The following is a 16,383-nucleotide window of genomic DNA, read 5'->3' on the forward strand; positions in this document are numbered from 1 at the left end:
ATCGCTGAGATGAATTTTCGATCAGTTTTTGGACTTTTTGCACGGTTTTTCTACAGCTGAGTCTCAGGCTCATAGGGAGGAAGAGAGATTTTCTTCGTATTGCCAGAGCTGGTGAGCCATTTCATTCATCATCAGTGCCTCTTCGTCTTTTCCAGGTCAGTACTGCCAATGGGTTGGCATATGATGGTGGTGCGTTCCATACAAACTTCCACCATGTGTGTTGTGTGCATTGGACTTTGGCTGGAGGAGAAGGGGAAGATGAAGGGAGGTGTCTCCTCCGTGGATTGGCTCTCTGAGGAGAAAAGGTAAAAGGTGTAATTATTAATAGTTTCTGGTAGATGGCTCCCGCAGTACAGAGGTGATGGTAATGCTAAGTACAAATACCAGATTAGTTTAATGACCAGCAATTCTATCGTATTATAAGACAGTGTTACAAAGTACAGTAACATAACTTTAGCCCAGTTCCCACAGATGATAAACAGCACGACGGGGAGCATATACTGCAAGTAAGGTATTACAAAATGCAACTTTAACAAGCACACCAACTTTGAGACCAAATAAATCAACATTGCCAGCAGGGACTATTGAACCAATATAATGAATGCTTATAAAAAACTTGTTCTAATGCATTCCAGTCAGATCTGTCGTTATCTCAACCCTTTGAGCCCCACCTTGGGTGCCAAAAAAGACTGTCATGGTTTAACCCCAGCCAGCAACTAAGTAGCGTGCAGCTGCTCACTCACTACCCCCCCCGCCAGTGGGATGGGGGAGAGAATTGAAAAAAACAAAAAAGTAAAACTCCTGGGTAAAGATAAAGTCAGTATAATAGGACAGAAAGAAAGAAAATAATAATGATAATAACAATAAAATGGCAACAATAATAAAAAAGGAATTGGAATATCCAAAACAAGTGATGCACAATGCAATTGCTTACCACCCACTGACCAATGCCCAGTTATTTCCTGTGCAGTGATCTGCCCCTCCTGGCCAGCTCCCCCCAGTTTACGTACTGGGCATGACATCGCACAGTGTGGAATACCCCTTTGGCCAGTTTGGGTCAGCTGCCCTGGCTGTGTCCTGTGCCAACTTCTTGTGCCCCTCCAGCCTTCTCGCTGGCTGGGCATGAGAAGCTGAAAAACCCCTTGACTTGGTATAAACACAACTTCGCAACAACTGAAAACTGCAGTGCGTTATCAACGTTCTTCTCATACTGAAGCCAAGACGTAGCGCTGTACCGGGTACAAAAAGGCAATTATCGCCGTCCCAGACGAAGCCGGGATGCGTGGGCAGGAGCTGGGGCGCAGGTGGGACGCCCCACGCGTGGGAGAAGGGTGGTGGGTGGGCGAGCCGTGCCTGCCTGCGCCCGCCCAGGGCTGAACCCCCCCCCCCGGCCGCTCAGTGCCCCAGGGGACGCGACCACAGGGAGCGCGCGGCGTGTGTAACACGCGTGGGCCGCCCGAAACTCCGGCGGGTGGCCGAGGGACGGGGGGCGCGGGGCTCGGCGTCTCCCCGGGGCGAAGTCAGCCGAAGGAGCCAGGTGAGACTCTCCCGGCACCGACGGCCCGGGGCGGGGCGGCTGGACCGGGGCGGGCGGCGGGTACCGGGGGGTGGGGGGGGGCGGAGGGCCGGCGGCCCGCCCGCCTCCGCGGGGCCGCCCCGCTGCAGTCTCCCGGCAGCCCGGGAGGAGGAGACGGCGGGGCGCGCAGGACGGAGCGGGGCAGCCCCGCGGAGACGGACGCCGGGCGGGCGGCAGCTCCGCGCCCCCCCCCGCACGCCCCCCGCCCGCCGCCGCTCCCGCCGCCCGCGCCCCGCGGCCCCCGGCCCCATGGCAGGGCCCGCCGCCCCCCGCGGCCCGCCGCGGCCCTGGGCCGCCCTGCTGCTCCTCGCCGCCCTGCTGCCCGCCGCCGCACCAGGTAAGGCAGCCCGGCCGTACCTCCGGCTCTGCGGGCGCGGGGCTGAGCCTCCGCTGGCCCACGCGTGTCGCCGACGGCCCCCCGCGCCCCGCTGCTGCGGCGGCATCGCGGGGGGATGCCCGGGCCGGGACGAGCCGGGCCGCCTCCCGTGCTGAGGCACCTGCTGCTGCCCCGGGTTTGTGCCGGTGGCTCCGGGGCGAGCTGCCCCCCCCCCAGGCAGGGGAGGGGGACCCGAGCGGAGTGGGGGGGGGGGGGCTGCAAAGCCGGGCGAGCCCCGGCACTGAGGGTTTGGGGGACCCCCGCGGCTCTCGGAGACCGGGACACCCCTCCCTCCTCCCCGCAGCTCTGCCCGCTGCGGCTCGGCTGCGCTTGGGGCAGCTGCGGGGCGCGGGGCTGCAGCCCGCAGGGGTGCTCCCGGTCAGACGGAGGGCTGCTCCCCTCTTGCCTTCAGCCCGTGGGTGCCTTATTCCCGCTGGCACCGGGTGCCGGTGCCTTCGTCCCGTCTGGGCTCGCCGGCAGAGCCCCGCTTGCGCGGTTAACGGCGTTGACAGCGGGCAGCTCCCGTGCTGAGCATCTCGCTGGAAAGTCAGGCGAGATCCCTCTTTTCTTCATTCCCACCGCCGTGTGGGATCGGACCCTGGATCAGCCTGGGCGAGGCTGTCGGGACTCCCCGGGCTCTCAGCCTCTGGTTAAAACTGCTCTGGAGGTGGGGTAGGGGGTGGCAGATCTCCCCCGTCCTTCCCCGTGTGTAAGTTACAGCGTACGTGAACTGCAGCCCCTGCCGCACTGTTTGCACCGCAGGCGATGCTGAGCCCCGAATGTGTCTCAGCTTGTGCCCGCGAGGTCTTTGCACCAGAGCACGGCTAGAGGCAGGGTATAGAGGGACATACGGAGGCACTTCAGCACCAGATTTTAGCTGCTGAGGTTACATGGGCCGGGACGGTGCGGGGACACCTGCTGCCTGGCTCTGGATGCGGTGGCTGTCTCATCTCCAGCCTGGAGCTATGGTTGCAGAGCAGCCAGCCGAGGACGGTGGCATCTCCCCCGCCAGCAGCTCTGGCCTGGGCAGGAGAGCCCGGGACCTAACGTCACCCGCAGCTCCTGGTGAGTTTTAGTGTGCAGCTAAACAAACTGGAAAGATCTGCTTAACCTGGAGCAAGGAAAAGATCTCTGAGCCTGGTTTGAAGACCCCGTGCAGGCCTCTCTCTCTTCGTGGGCTGCCGAAGGTGCGTGGCTCGCAGGGTGCGTGGTCGCAGAGTAGCGGCGGGGTGTGTTTGAGGGAGGCTGAGGGCAGAGCAGCTTTGCTGGCAGGTACCCATGTATCCGCTGCTGTCTCTTTTCCCGTGACGTGCTGTGCCTGTCCAGGTTAAGCCTGGGATCACTCTCCTGGAAGTGGATTTGTAGTAGCGCTCCTCTGTGGCAGTGGGAAATGGAAGGGGAACTGCATCTGCTGGCCCTGGGGCTGCCTGCTGGCAAGTGAGAGGGGAGGGAGGGAAGGGAGCAGGGGACTTTGTGTGCTGGTGGCGTGGGCAACATCCATCGGAAATGTCACAGCCTCTGAGGAAAAGTGCTAGCTGTTGAGCACAGGCAGGCTTTTGCTTCTCTGACTGTGTAATGTCTAAAGTGATTCTACGGGAGTTCTGCAACTTCACTGAAAATTTTGGATGTAACATCCATGCAGTCTTTCTGCGTTTGCAGTCCCACACCAATGCGCTGTAAAACCACGCCAATTTCTGAACAAACCCAAATGTCTTGGCATAGCGCTGTGCAGAGCTCTGCGTGCTTCCCAGCTACGGACCTCTGGAGCGCACCAAAACCTGCTGGAGTGGGAACGCTGTGCTCTTAACCCCAGAGCAGCTCTACAGGACTGGGTGTGGGCTGCGTGTGTGCTCCTTGTCCCTGGTGGTATGCTGGCCACGCTGGGTGGGCACCACTTTCCTTCTCCTGTCTAGAGAGTAGTTAATAAGCCACTGAACCCGGACTGTGCCCTGAACAAGTGCAGTCTCAGGCAGGAGGGCTGGTGGGTGCTGGAGTCCTTTCTCAGGGGGGTAAAAGCTATTGCTGAGTGCCTTTGCTGCCCTTGACCCTGCTTTCTCATCTTCTAGCTGTGTTTGAAATGGTCCCTTCCCATCCTCCTTTCCTCCTCGCCTTTCCAGCACACACTCTGACCAGGTGACCTGTCCCAAACTCACTCTGCACTTTGGAGCCTTTGCCCAAGTGCCGTGTCTGGGAGATGGGGAGGCTGCCTTGGCTCAGCGGAGGGGCTCCGACAAAGGAAATGAAAGAGCCCTTCAATTTTTGTCCAGGAAAAGAAAGAAAAGATTTTTTTTCCCAGTGAGGGTCTGGCATTGGGCTGGTGCTGTTATTGACGGTGCTTCTCTTTATCAAAATGGAACGTCTGCCCGGGATTGCTGTGGGCAGCCTCTCAGGCCAAGGAAGCGTAAGAGAAGAGTGTTGTGCTAGAGCCAGCCTAGGGGCAGATCCCATTTGTGTATTGCCAAGAGAGGTTTTTGTTGCTTGCTGCCAGAACCCGTGTGTGGAAGGATGGATACTGGCAGCGGAAAGCAGTCCTCCTGTAGAAACCCTCCTTGGTTGCTTTTATACAAACAATATTCAAGCACCACCTGTGGCCGGTGGGAGAAATTTGGGAAGGAACCCAAACAGAACCCAGCAGAAGAGGCTGTGCTCAGAGCGAGAGCCTTTCTGACAGCAGCACTAACTCTCATTTTCCCTCCTTGTCTAGACTGTGTGACATAAACAGAGAAAGCAGAAGGGTCTCCAAGGGAATTTTCCACTTCATTTAGCTCTAAGGAATGTATCTTCTCAGTTATGTAGGACAATGCTGTAATGGTCTTAACTGTATAGCTCTGTACCAGCCTCTGGGTGTGTCAGAGGTATGAAAGCCCTTGTGCCGTCCAAGTCTGTAATTCCAGCTCTTCAGACAGCACATGCATTGAGGCTGGCTGGACATGTGGTTAAGAAGATGCTTTCAGAAGCTGATCTATACAGAAAGAAAATAGAGGGGGTCTGAGTAGATCGTGCAGCAGAACAAAGATGTGGCATGCTTCTCTCTGCCAGCAGAGGGAATGGGATCTTGTCTGTATGATCCAGTGCGTTGAGTGGGCATTCATATGCCTCCAAAATACAGCTCCTTCCTCAGACACACTCAGTGCTCAAGTGACACTGATATTTCTCATGCAGGACACTGAAATGGGAAAAGTGCCTTCTGAGTCTCAAGATAACTGAGGCTGGACTTCATGTCTGCACCAAGTTGTGTGTAGCTATCTGCAGGTGCTCTGTTGTCTTCAGTTCAATGAAGCGAAGCAGTATTTTCAGCAGGCTCAGTTTCTGGTGTGTGTCCAGGACCTGGACCCATGGTTTCTCCAGGGAGAAGCTGTGTCACCCAGCTCTCTCCATCACTGGGGAAGTGCTCCGGAGTGTGGCTAAGGTGGCACTGGGATGTGCTGGCATCAGGCATTGGGTCTCTCAAATTTACACTGCTGCAGCTCAGGTATAATCAGGAACCTTTCCTGACCAAAGACCTCCAGAGTGAGCCTGTGTTCAGTAGCCTGAGCGTGATCCCAAATATTCAAAAACCTGCAGCCAAACTGGTACTTTTTTTTTCCTTTTTAGTATTGAGATGTTAGGAGCTTGTTTAACTGGAGTTACCTGTCTTCATAAATTAGTATTCCTCACCTCCCCAAGCAAACTGTCCATAACTAGGTGCATGCATGTATCATGGGAACATTTACCACTTGTTGCTCGTGTGATTTCTGCTGAGGGGAAGGAGGGAGCACAGATGTTTAGCTATGCCTCCTGTAGACAGCTAATGCACTAAGCAGGTGAAGTGCTAATGCACTAAGCAGTGAAGTGCTCACTTCTCCAGAGGGAATGGCGTAGACATCGATGTGCCTTCGTCTCGGGAAGCTCTGTGCTGCCGTTTTCTCCCTGAAGTCGCAAGTGTACTGCACTCTTGTGCAGCCTTGAGAGGGCAGTCCCAGCCCTGCACACACATTGCGCTGATCCCGCAGGCAGGTACAAGCACTCCCCGTTGTGCCTTTCTCATCCCCAAATCGCCACTCGTCTTTTCTGTTTTACAGCCCCGTGAAGCAGCAACGGTTTCACTAGTGTGTTGCACTACAGGATTGCTTTTATTCCTTGAGCGCAGTTGAAATTTTATTTGCGTGGAACTATGAGTGTTTTCCTTATTCCCCAAGATGAGAGATTGCTTCACCTCTGCAGCACATACCCCTGCCCAGCACGGGAGGGAGGGATGAACCGCTGGGTTGTGAGGCAGTGAAATCCAGAGGGGAGCAGCAGATCTTGAAGCTGGGGAGATCCTTTCCCTCTGGCTCATGAGAAGCCCAAGTATTCTGCTTCCATGTGGGCTGAGAACTTGCATTGAAGCTATGTTTGCACTGACACCATAGCCTCTGAGGAGTGGTATGGCTTACTTTTTCAGGGCAATAGAGGAGTGGTGGGTCTCTTGAAGAAATGGGAGGTTGTCTGGAAGATCCTTTGCTATGCGTGACCCAGTATAAAGTCTTTGAAATCACGTTTATATTTTCTTATACGTGTTTGCTATACTGCCGCTTATTCTGCTGCGCTGTTGGCTGCAAAACCTACAGTGTGTGTTGAATGTTCACAAACTGCAGTGCCAAAATAAGCACTGCCAAGATCAAGACAGTGGCTTAAAAAGCACAAGATTTAAAAAATAAGAACTGCTGAGATCTTTTGCTTTGCTGTCTGTTCTCTGAGTCTCGGGACACACGTTTCTAAGCTTTCCTCCACACCCTGGATGTCTAGGGATTTAGAGGGACGGTATGGTTTAGTCTGCATCTGCACTGCCTGCCTCTTACCAAAGAGGCATTTAGACGAGCGAGGGGATTTTGCCCTGACTCTGTACCTGGCTAGATGGACTCCTGATGCTCTGATCCCAGCTCTCGCATTTATTCCTACTTGCAGGCACCGGCAGCATTTGCCTGCAGCACCTCTGTAGTTGGATTCATTTCCTTTGGGGGCATACAAGCACCTGGAAAGTGTCAGGTTTCCCTGGTTCCTCTAAACTTTAGACAAGCTTGTAATGAAAAGGAGCTTTTTCTATGGCGGACCACACGGTTGAGAGCTTAACTACTATACTGGTAGCGGAGTTAACAAGAGCAACATCAAACTGTTTACACGGTGGCCGCTTCATTGCATGGTCTTGTCTTGCCTGGGGAGGTGGGAGGTTGTGCTGAGAGCTCCTGTGCCTGTGGTCCTCAGCAAGACCTGTACAGGCTGCTGAGCTCCCTCTGCCTCCTTCATCCTGGAGCGGATCCTGGTACCCACCTCTCTCCAGACCTCTCATCCTGTGTCCTGCCCTCCTAAGGCATGTGGCTTCTGGGTTTCTGACGCGCATAGCTCTGCAGACGCTGATTCCTCCTCCCTGGTTCCCTGGGACTGCTCTCCAGGATGTAATGTAAGGTCTTCTCTCTTCCTCTGCCCCTCAGAGTTTCTGCAAATGTATGTTCAAGCTTCAGCGTGTTTTGTACCGATCACAGCATTTTCAGGACGGTTAAAATCTGTGTAGGTTCTATCATACACTTCCCGAGCAGCAGTCACCCTGCCTCACTCTCATCGAACTCATAACCCCTGGCCCGCTGTTAGCCCTTCACAAATTACATCTGTGCTGTGGGACGCAGGGGCTCTTCGCGCGCGCCAGGTCGGGGTGCGTACCCTGGCTGTGTCACACCCCATGCTGAAATCAGTCTGCGCCTGTGGCTCCGTTTCGGTGTAGGTGCTTGCATTTGGCAGAGTTGGTCTATACTTAAAGCAAATAGCCCCAACGAGTGGAGAAACAAGGAGAGGTGGAAGAAAGACCCAAGTCATGTAGAAACTGCGTGCTCTAAACAGAGGTAATATTGTTAGTTGCATCAGATGATGTACTGAAATCCTGTTACAAGGAAGGCGGTCCAAGCTGCTTCTCGCCCTGGAAGAAAACCTAAAAGGTACATCCAAATTTAACTATGTACGTATTAGAAAGCAATCTGGAGAAGTGTGTGTTTTAAATCACCCCTCTTCAGTGAGTAACTTGATCATCAAATCAGCTCTTCATTAAACAGAGTAAATTACTCTTTGAGGACTGTGGAGTGTGTTCATATTTCATTGTTCCAGTGCAGCTATTTCACTATTACTCAGTCATCAAGTCCTCTTGGGCATCTTGCAATGGTCCCAGTTCCAGCAAATCTTTCCGACTGTTGTATTTCTCTGGCATTAAACTGATTGTTTTTCCACTGGCGGAGTCGGTTGTTCTTAATATATACATCTGCTGTAAAATAAGAGGCAACTCTTCAAATGGTTATTTGTCATCATGTTTACTCTATAGTTGGCTGCAATATTTTGGCTGAAACTTTTTTGGGGGAGAAAGTGCAGAACTGCTGGAGCTGCAATGTTAGTTTTTCCTCATCTCTAAAAAGAAGACCAAAATAAGAGAAATTGAATAGACAATATAATTAGTTGTGGTACTCTGCAATGAAGTGCTTTATCCCTCCTCTCAGAGTGGCATCCGTGGAAGGGCATACACCATGGGAAGGGCTTTACATGGTAACAGGCAACAACTACTGAGTTTACCTTAAAACTCCTGCAACAGCAAGCAGCAGACGTGACTGGCAAACCATTCTGCCGTGGCTGGTGGCTCACAGCACCCAGCTCCCAGCCCGAGCCCTGCCACCCACCTGGCCAGCCCTCGCAGAGCCCCCAGATGCTCCCGCTGCCGAAGGAGGGGGGCGTGGGAGCGGCACCCCATGCCCACCCCTGCTGCCCCTCCGGCAGCATCAGAAGCAGCGAGCCCTGGGCGTTTGCCCTCTGGTCTCTGCTCTCCTGTAGCAGAAGTAGCCGGGCTTCGTGTTTTCAGCCTTGGGAAGACAGCATTTAGTTTTGCCTGTTGTCCTGGTTTCAGCCGGGATGGAGTTAACTGTCTTCCTAGTAGCTGGTACAGTGCTATGTTTTGAGTTCAGTATGTGAAGAATGTTGATAACACTGATGTTTTCAGTTGTTGCTCAGTAGTGTTTAGACTATAGTCAAGGATTTTCAGCTTCTCATGCCCAGCCAGGGCACCTGACCCAAACTGGCCAACGGTGTATTCCATACCATGTGACGTCCTATCTAGTTTAGGAACTGGGAAGGGGGGGGAGGCAGTTTTTTTTTTTTGGCCGCTCGGGGACTGGCTGGGTGTCGGTCGGCGGGTGGTGAGCAATTGCCCTGTGCATCATTTGTACATTTCAATCCTTTTATTACTTACTGTTGTCATTTTATTAGTGTTATCATTATCATTATTAGTTTCTTCTTTTCTGTTCTATTAAACCGTTCTTATCTCAACCCAGGAGTTTTACTTCTTTTCCTGATTTTCTCCCCCATCCCACTGGATGGGGGGGAAGTGAGTGAGCGGCTGCGTGGTGCTTAGTTGCTGGCTGGGGTTAAACCACGACAGTCCTTTTGGCGCCCAACGTGGGGCTCGAAGGGTTGAGATAACGACAGACCTGACCAGAGCTCGTTAAAACAGATTTGTTCTAAGCATTCATTATGTTGATTTATGTATTAGAGTTGTTGCTCTGGTTTTTAAGGCTCTGTTATGTATCTCCTCGCTTGCTGTATGTAGTTCCTCTTCTACTGCTTATCATCCGTGGGAGGTGGATTAAGGTTTTCGCTTTGATGTATGGTATAACTCTGGTTTATGGTATGCTAAAGTCATCAGCTGTGGGATTAATCCGGTATTTGCACTTAGCATTGTCACCTTTATACTGTGGGAGCCGTTTGTGGGAAACTATTAATAACTATACCATTTACCTTTCCTCCATGGAAAACCAGTCTATGGGTGGGGTACCTTTCTTCCCTTCTCCTTTCTCCTTCAGTCCAGTTACAATGGTGTTTGAGAATTTTGAGAAATTTGAATACTCCTGGAGTGTTGGGACTAGCACGGTCCTAGCCCTACTGCTAGGAATTAGCATACTTCTGAATGTGGTTCAGCTCTCGTTTAAGGTTAAACAGCTATTTAAGAAGATCACCCAGAGGTATGCCCCAAGGCTGGATAATTATGAGTGGCAGGGTGTGTGGGGTAGTATGGGCAGGTACCTAGAAAAGTGGGCACCTCCAATGTTTTGGAAATTCACCCCTGAACAAGTGCAGGATCCAGAAGAACTAGTAAAATATTTGGAAAAGGTATGCTGTCACCCCGGCAGCTCCAGAGAGATACAAATCACTGCAACGTGCTGGGGCCTGGCCCATGCCTATCGAGCCCTGTTCGACACCATTCAGTACCCTCAAGGGGAAGAGAAAGTCTCTGGACCTAACAACAAAATTATGAGCACCGCGGCCACTCAAACCTTGGCAACAGGCGCTGCGGCCCCTCCAGCCCCGACAAGGAGCATTGCAGGCACCCAGACCGTGGCGACAGGCACCGTGACCCCTCCAGCCCCGGCGATGAGAACTCGGGCTACCCAAACCTCAACAACAGGCACTGCAGCCCCTCCAGCCCCGGCAAGGAGCACAGCAGCTACCCAAACCTCGGCGACGGGCACTGCGGTCCCTCCAGCCCCAGCGACGAGCACTGCTGCTACCCAAACCTCGTCGACAGACACTGCGGTTATCCAAAACCTGGCTAGCGATACTGCAACTGAACCAGCGGACCAACCTGCACCAGTATCAGTTGCCCCCGTACAGAAAAAGAAATATACAAAAAAATCAGTTCGCTTAGCGAAGGGTGAAGAGGAACCAGGGTCATCACGGGAACCGGAGGAGGAGGCAGAACCAGAGATAATAACCCGGTCCCTATCCTTGAGTGAGCTGCGGGATTTGCGAAAAGACTTTGGCCGCCGTATAGGTGAGCATATTATCACCTGGCTCCTCCGATGCTGGGACAATGGAGCTAATAGCTTGGAATTAGAAGGTAGGGAAGCCAAGCAACTGGGATCGCTTGCCAGGGAAGGTGGCATTGACAAGGCAATTGGAAGAGGGACACAAGCCATCAGCCTTTGGAGGCGACTCCTGTCAAGTGTGAAGGAAAGGTACCCCTTTAAGGAAGATGTTATATGTCAATCAAGCAAGTGGACCACCATGGAAAAAGGTATTCAATATCTGAGGGAATTAGCTGTGCTAGAGACGGTTCATCATGACCCGGACAACCCACAATTACCCAAAGATCCAGACGAAGTCCAATGCACACGACCCATGTGGCGGAAGTTTGTACGGAGCGCACCATCATCCTATGCCAACGCATTGGCAATAATGGCCTGGAAGGATGAAGAGGCACCGACAGTGGAGGAAGTGGCTCGCCAACTCCGTCAATACGAAGAAAATCTCTCCTCCTCCCTACAAGCTTGCATTGCGGCTGTGGAGAAGCTGTCTGAGGATTTCCAGCAATTCAAAGAGGATATGTCCTACTCCACACGTGTAAGGACCAATGTTTCAGCTATTAGGAGGGAGCGTTCCTCTGCCCAAGAGAGAGAATATAGAGGGTACACACCGCGAGGTGCCCTGTGGTTTTACCTATGTGATCAGGGAGAGGACATGAGGAAATGGGACGGAAAACCTACCTCGGTCCTAAATGCACGGGTACGTGAACTGCGAGGAAAAGCCACCACAAAAGGGGATTCTACCAGGAAAAATGCCGCTCCAGTTTCCAAACAGAGTAGAAGGGCTGATTTTATTTCCGATCCTCTTGAAGGGACTTCTGAGCCAATTTTACGAGAAGTGAATACTGAATACTCTGACCGGAATTAGAGGGGCCCTGCCTCCAGCCAGGTGGAGGAAAGGGATAACCGGGTCTATTGGACTGTGTGGATTCGATGGCCTGGCACGTCAGACCCACAGGAGTATAAGGCTCTAGTAGACACCGGCGCACAGTGCACTCTAATGCCATCAAGTTATAGAGGGACAGAATCCATTTGTATTTCTGGTGTGACAGGGGGATCCCAAGAGTTAACTGTATTGGAAGCTGAAGTAAGCCTAACTGGAAAGGAATGGCAGAAACACCCCATTGTGACTGGTCCAGAGGCTCCGTGTATCCTTGGCATAGACTACCTCAGGAGGGGGTATTTTAAGGACCCGAAGGGGTATCGATGGGCTTTTGGTATAGCTGCCTTGGAGACGGAGGGCATTGAACAGCTGTCTACCCTGCCTGGTCTCTCTCAAGACCCTTCGATTGTGGGGTTGCTCAAGGTTGAAGAACAACAAGTGCCAATTGCTACTACGACGGTGCACCGGCGGCAATATCGCACCAACCGAGACTCTCTGATTCCCATCCACAAGTTGATTCGCCAACTGGAGAGCCAAGGAGTGATCAGCAAAACTCGCTCACCCTTTAATAGTCCCATATGGCCAGTGCGGAAGTCTAATGGGGAGTGGAGACTAACAGTCGACTATCGCGGCCTGAATGAAGTTACGCCACCGCTGAGTGCTGCCGTTCCAGATATGCTAGAACTTCAATACGAACTAGAGTCAAAGGCAGCCAAGTGGTATGCCACAATTGACATTGCTAATGCGTTTTTCTCAATCCCTCTGGCAGCAGAGTGTCGTCCACAATTTGCCTTTACTTGGAGGGGTGTCCAGTACACTTGGAATCGATTGCCCCAGGGGTGGAAACACAGCCCCACCATTTGCCATGGACTAATCCAGACTGCACTGGAAAAGGGTGAAGCTCCGGAACACCTGCAATACATTGATGACATCATCATATGGGGCAACACGGCAGAAGAAGTTTTTGAGAAAGGGAAGAAAATAATCCAAATCCTTCTGGAAGCCGGTTTTGCCATAAAAGAAAGTAAGGTCAAGGGACCTGCACAGGAGATCCAGTTTTTGGGAATAAAATGGCAAGATGGACGTCGTCAGATCCCAATGGATGTGATTAATAAAATAGCAGCTATGTCTCCCCCGACTAATAAAAAGGACACACAGGCCTTCCTAGGTGTCGTGGGGTTTTGGAGAATGCATATTCCAAATTACAGTTTGATTGTAAGCCCTCTCTATCAAGTGACCCGGAAGAAGAATGATTTTAAATGGGGCCCTGAACAACAACAAGCCTTTGAACAAATTAAACGGGAGATTGTTCATGCCGTAGCCCTTGGACCAGTCCGGACAGGACAAGATGTTAAAAATGTGCTCTATACTGCAGCTGGGGAGAATGGCCCTACCTGGAGCCTCTGGCAGAAAGCACCTGGGGAGACCCGAGGCCGACCCCTAGGGTTCTGGAGTCGAGGATATCGAGGATCCGAGGCTCGCTATACCCCAACTGAAAAAGAGATATTGGCAGCGTATGAAGGAGTTCGAGCCGCCTCAGAAGTGGTTGGTACTGAGACACAGCTCCTCTTAGCACCCCGACTGCCAGTGCTGGGCTGGATGTTCAAAGGGAGGGTCTCCTCTACACATCACGCGACTGACGCCACGTGGAGTAAGTGGATCGCATTGATCACACAACGGGCTCGCATAGGAAACCCCAGTCGCCCAGGAATTTTAGAAGTGATCACGGACTGGCCAGAAGGCAAAGATTTCGGAATGTCGCCAGAGGAGGAGGTGGCACGGGCTGAAGAGGCCCCGCTGTATAATAAACTGCCAGAAAATGAGAGGCAATATGCCCTGTTCACTGATGGGTCCTGCCGCATCGTGGGAAAGCATCGTAGGTGGAAGGCTGCTGTATGGAGTCCCACGCGACAAGTTGCAGAAACCGCTGAAGGAGAGGGTGAATCGAGTCAGTTTGCAGAGGTGAAAGCCATCCAGCTAGCATTAGATATTGCTGAAAGAGAAAAGTGGCCAGTGCTCTATCTCTATACTGACTCATGGATGGTGGCAAATGCCCTGTGGGGGTGGTTACAGCAATGGAAGCAGAGCAACTGGCAGCGCAGAGGTAAACCCATTTGGGCTGCGGCACTGTGGCAAGATATTGCGTCCCGGTTAGAGAATCTGGTTGTAAAAGTACGTCATGTAGATGCTCACGTACCCAAGGGTCGGGCCACTGAAGAACATCGGAACAACGAACAGGTGGATCAGGCTGCCAAGATTGAAGTGGCTCAGGTGGACCTGGACTGGCAACAGAAGGGTGAGCTATTTATGGCTCGGTGGGCCCATGATACTTCAGGCCATCAGGGAAGAGATGCAACATATAGATGGGCTCGAGACCGAGGGGTGGACCTGACCATGGACACTATCGCACAGGTTATCCATGAATGTGAAACATGTGCTGCAATTAAGCAAGCCAAGCGGTTAAAGCCCCTGTGGTATGGAGGGCGATGGCTGAAATATAAATTTGGGGAAGCCTGGCAGATTGACTATATCACACTCCCACAAACTCGCCAAGGCAAGCGCTATGTGCTGACAATGGTGGAAGCAACCACCGGATGGCTGGAAACATACTCTGTACCCCATGCCACTGCCCGGAACACTATCCTGGGCCTTGAGAAGCAGGTCTTGTGGCGACACGGCACCCCAGAAAGAATTGAGTCAGACAATGGGACTCATTTCCGAAACAACCTCATAAACACCTGGGCCAAAGAGCATGGCATTGAGTGGGTGTATCATATCCCCTATCATGCACCAGCCTCTGGGAAAATTGAGCGATACAATGGACTGTTAAAGACTACATTGAGAGCAATGGGGGGTGGAACCTTCAAACATTGGGATACACATTTAGCAAAAGCCACCTGGTTAGTCAACACCAGAGGATCTGCCAATCGGAGTGGCCCTGCCCAATCAGAATTTTTACATACTGTAGAAGGGGATAAAGTCCCTGTAGTGCACATGAAAAACATGTTAGGGAAAACAGTCTGGGTTACTCCTGCCTCAGGCAAAGGTAAACCCATTCGTGGGATTGCTTTTGCTCAAGGGCCTGGGTGCACTTGGTGGGTGATGCGAAAAGATGGGGAAGTCCGATGTGTGCCTCAAGGGGATTTGATTTTAGGTGAAAATAGCCAGAATTAAACTGTATGATATTAGTTGCTGTATAACCCTGCTACTGTATGTTATCATTACTATAATTGTTATATGCTATATCCATAGTACTATAGTAAGAATCACTTGGATCAAGCAAGAAAGAACTGTGATAAAACTGAGCAAAGCGCCGTAGAGGTGGAACCAGAACTGACTCCAGCATACAACAATCCAACGGTGCACACCATCCTCCTGCTGCATCAAATGTCATCTGCTCCTCACACCGCACAGAAGCCCAATTCTGCTCTACCGACTGAGAGGACTTTGCACCATCCCTCCTGCCCAGACAGACTGGTATGACAGATGGAGCCCAGAGTCGGAAACTAAATGAACTCAAACATTTTATGAACGTAACCCATGAACTAAAGAACTGATATCTCTGTGTGTATATACTTTTATATATATATATATCATTGTTCATATGTCTCAAAGGGATGGAAAGGTGGTGATGATTGATCAGAATGTAACTAAAGGTATGGGAACTGAGCATGACGTCAATGGTATAGAATAAGGGGTGGATACTGTCCTGGTTTCAGCCGGGATGGAGTTAACTGTCTTCCTAGTAGCTGGTACAGTGCTATGTTTTGAGTTCAGTATGTGAAGAATGTTGATAACACTGATGTTTTCAGTTGTTGCTCAGTAGTGTTTAGACTATAGTCAAGGATTTTCAGCTTCTCATGCCCAGCCAGGGCACCTGACCCAAACTGGCCAACGGTGTATTCCATACCATGTGACGTCCTATCTAGTTTAGGAACTGGGAAGGGGGGGGAGGCAGTTTTTTTTTTTTGGCCGCTCGGGGACTGGCTGGGTGTCGGTCGGCGGGTGGTGAGCAATTGCCCTGTGCATCATTTGTACATTTCAATCCTTTTATTACTTACTGTTGTCATTTTATTAGTGTTATCATTATCATTATTAGTTTCTTCTTTTCTGTTCTATTAAACCGTTCTTATCTCAACCCAGGAGTTTTACTTCTTTTCCTGATTTTCTCCCCCATCCCACTGGATGGGGGGGAAGTGAGTGAGCGGCTGCGTGGTGCTTAGTTGCTGGCTGGGGTTAAACCACGACACCTGTGCTGCTGAGGTCCTTGGGCCAGAGCATCGCAGCATGAAGGCTGCGGCCAGATAGATGGAGGGCTGGATTTAGATGCTGTTATTCCTGCTTGATAGTGTCTTGCTTCACATGGCAGCCCCGCTGAAATACCTAACAGCATCAGAATCCATCCCTGCATGAACAGTTGAGCTGCACTTTCACGTAATCTGAATGCCTTTCCCTTTCATCACCTTTTGAAGCCATGCCGAGTTTGGTGACATAATTGTGTGGTCTTTAGCACCGTATGCTTTGCAGATGGCCCCGCAGCTCATGCACGGAGAGGCTGTAGCAGCATGAAGCCAACAGCGGTCCAGGGACTTGGCAGAAGGCTTGCCTGACTTTGCAGGAGTGGGTGCTGTGGGTTATTTGTTCGCAGCCTTACCATCTGCATCAGCTGAGCTTCATGTCACCTTCTCTCCTCCCTGTG

The 16,383-nt window shown here is 51.8% G+C and overlaps 1 protein-coding gene across 1 annotated transcript in view; it reads left to right on the forward strand.

Moving 5' to 3' along the window:
- The first annotated feature begins 1,754 nt into the window (after window positions 1-1,754).
- The window catches only part of FNDC1 (fibronectin type III domain containing 1), an 81,453-nt gene continuing 66,824 nt past the window's right edge, over window positions 1,755-16,383 (forward strand). Inside the window, exon 1 of the mRNA XM_075036052.1 lies at window positions 1,755-1,913. Coding sequence (XP_074892153.1) covers window positions 1,826-1,913 — 88 coding nt within the window. The 5' untranslated portion in view covers window positions 1,755-1,825. The remainder of the gene's footprint in view (window positions 1,914-16,383) is intronic.

This window comes from Buteo buteo, chromosome 9, assembly GCF_964188355.1.
Source record: "Buteo buteo chromosome 9, bButBut1.hap1.1, whole genome shotgun sequence".
NCBI lineage: Eukaryota > Metazoa > Chordata > Aves > Accipitriformes > Accipitridae > Buteo > Buteo buteo.